At 32.1% G+C, this 2,956-nt stretch overlaps 1 protein-coding gene across 1 annotated transcript; it reads left to right on the top strand.

The window, feature by feature from the left end:
• The first annotated feature begins 1,076 nt into the window (after positions 1-1,076).
• On the top strand, positions 1,077-1,832 carry LOC145067043 (uncharacterized). Its single transcript, XM_079014264.1, has one exon. The coding sequence runs from the start codon at positions 1,077-1,079 to the stop codon at positions 1,830-1,832; it is 756 nt and encodes a 251-aa protein (XP_078870390.1).
• The last annotated feature ends 1,124 nt before the right edge of the window (positions 1,833-2,956 follow it).

Raw genomic sequence — 2,956 nt, 5'->3', positions numbered from 1 at the left:
TTGTGTTTCGAAGCTTGGAATCTGTGTTTCGCCATCAAGATTCATTGTTTCAACATAACAGATTGCATCATCGTAGCTAGATGAAAGCAGAAGATCTGCAGGGAAGAATTCGTCTTTTTCTACTTTCACTATATCTCTATTCTTAGTTTCTTCCATTGGCTCGATTCGAAAACTCCACCACTATGATGAACTTTAACTTTTTCGATTATTTACCTCATGATCCTGAAAATAGATTAGAAATTTCGAAATTAAATAAGCTTTAACTTCCTATAAGATCTACCATTCAATCATGAAATATCTAAATTTCAAACTTATGGACATACCTGTTGTTGTCTTTGCCAATCTTCGATCCCTTCTTTCACTATTGTAGCACCAATGACGATAATAAGAGGAAGAATCAGGTAAGTAAGGAGCTAATGGTTTAAAAGCTAAGGTCCTAGTAACAAGAAAGTAGAAATTAGCGACAACGATTTTGGGAGAAATGTTATTGGGTGTGTACTTTGTTAACCTCACATAATTATCGGCATAATCAGAACATGACGACATGATTTTGATGTTTACTAATGTGTATCAGGTAACATGATTGAGGGATATCAGATGGGGAAGAAGATGAATAGTACTGGGATAAGAAATAATTGGTCAACAAATATCTAATGTGGCAAAGGGGTAACCGGATGACCCCTTCATTTTGCCCAAAAGGACCTAATCGACCCGACAAAGTGTAATTTTTTCCCTTAGAAAGCCACAAAATAAGTTAAGTGGCTAAATGGGTAAACCCTAGAAAGTTTATTGGGCATATATGTCATTTTCCCATTATTTTCCGTATAGGTTTATCACTAAACGAATATCAACTTAAAAACTTGACTTTGTTTGAGATAGAACAAATTTTACTCTGTAACAATTCCAGACTTAAAAAATTTGGAAAGATGCCTTACCTAGATGTTGATTCTGTTTCATCTTCAAACAATTGTCTTATTACTGAGGAGCTAGATTATGACATACCAAATTTAAAGAACGAGTCTGATCAGTTGTTTGTTGCATTAACAAACTAGCAACGGGACATTTTTCTTGATATCATGGATGCAGTTAAATATAATCAGGGAGGTGTATTCTTTGTTTATGGTTATGGTGGAACTGGTAAGACATTTCTTTGGAAGACAATTTCTGCAGCAATTAGAGCTCAAGGTGAGATTTTTTTAAATGTTGCTTCAAGTGGGATAGCTTCAGTATTATTGACTGGAGGCAGGACAACACACTCTCGGTTTATAATTCCCATAAAGCTTACCGAGGATTCTTTTTGTAGAATAAATCCAAAGAATGAAGCACACATGGTACACAAGCATGCATTCGAAGCTTTAGATCGAACTCTGAATGATATATTAAAGTGTGTCAATCCTACAAATTCAAATATTCCATTCGGAGGGAAAGTGATTGTCTTTGGAGGTGATTTCAGACAAATTCTACCTGTTGTTCCAGGTAGCAGTAGACAAAACATTGTTAATGCTTCTTTAAGTTCTTCATATTTATGGAAACAATGCAAAGTTCATAAATTAACAAAAAACATGAGGTTAACAGTTGGAAGCGATCCATCTACTATTAAACAAATAAGGTATTTTTCAACTTGGCTTTTAGACATAGGAGAAGGTAATCTTGGTGGTCCGAATGACGGTGAAGCAATTGTTGATATTCCAGAAGATATTGTCATTACTAATCCACATGATCCTATAGGTTCATTAATTAGTTTTGTATATCCTTCTATACTGGAAAACTTCAACATTGCTGGTTATTTTCAAGAAAGAGCAATACTTGCTCCCAAGAATGAAGTTGTCTAAGAAATAAACAATCGTTTGTTGTCATTGTTTCCAGGAGAACCAACATAATACTTAAGTTCATATAGCCTATGCCAATCTGAGTTTCTTCATGACCAGTTTGATACAAATTTATAATCACCTGATGTTTTAAATGATCTTAAAGTCTTAGATCTGCCAAACCATAAGCTCATTTTAATAGTCGGTGTTCTAGTTATGTTATTGAGAAACATTGATCCGAAAAGTGGCTTGTATAATGGGACTAGACTACAGGTTATATCTTTGGGAAAACATGTTATTGAGGCAGTTATCTTAACTGGAAGTAATATTGGAAACCAAACTTTTATTCCAAGAATGTCTTTAACTCCTTCTAAAGACAAGATCTTGTTCAAATTCTAAAGAAGACAATTTCCATTGGCTGTGTGTTTCACATTGACAACTAATAAGAGCCAAGGACAGTCTTTATCAAATGTTGGTTTGTTTATCAAGGATTCTGTTTTTACACATGGTCAATTGTATGTTGCTTTATCTTGAGTTCAAAGTAGACATGGTTTAAAATTGTTGATTTTAGATAAATATTGTAGACTAACAAATAAAACATCCAATGTTGTGTATAAAGAAGTTTTTAGAAATTTGTAAAAAAGTTTTTATAATTTTATTATTTATATAAATTTTAGTATTTGCTTTAGTTAAAATTATATTTCATTTTATAAAATTATAACCTTTTTGCATATCTACAAATACAAAATACCAATTTCATATTCAAACAACTAAAGGTTCGTAATTTCAACCAATAGTTATGTCATTATCATATTACTGCAAAACATATACACTTTAATTAGTAAAGATTTTATTATCAAATATCAATTTTAAATATATAACTTACAATTTTATTAAAACAATACATTTTAATATCTAACCCGTGGTGCGCACGGGTTATAACCTAGTATAAAATATACAAAAAAGGTAGACCTGTCGTTATATAATATACTAATTCTAAACCTGTTAGGGTGCAATTTTTTTTAATTCTGTTTTGTACAGTTTCTGAATTTATTTATTCACTAATTTGTTTGTTTATAGTGAACCCTGATAGTGGATTCCATCTGTCTTAACCTCTGACCCTGCTATCTACGTGTTCGTTTTCTTGC

The sequence above is a fragment of the Lactuca serriola genome, chromosome 8 (genome assembly GCF_051521515.1).
Source record: "Lactuca serriola cultivar US96UC23 chromosome 8, Lser_US96UC23_V15, whole genome shotgun sequence".
In the NCBI taxonomy this organism is placed as follows: Eukaryota; Viridiplantae; Streptophyta; class Magnoliopsida; order Asterales; family Asteraceae; genus Lactuca; species Lactuca serriola.
This window is presented reverse-complemented; position numbering and strand designations above follow the sequence as displayed.

Excerpts from the sequence above, each read along its gene's own strand:
- LOC145067043 (XM_079014264.1), top strand. The coding sequence starts at position 1,077 with ATGGATGCAGTTAAATATAATCAGGGAGGTGTATTCTTTGTTTATGGT.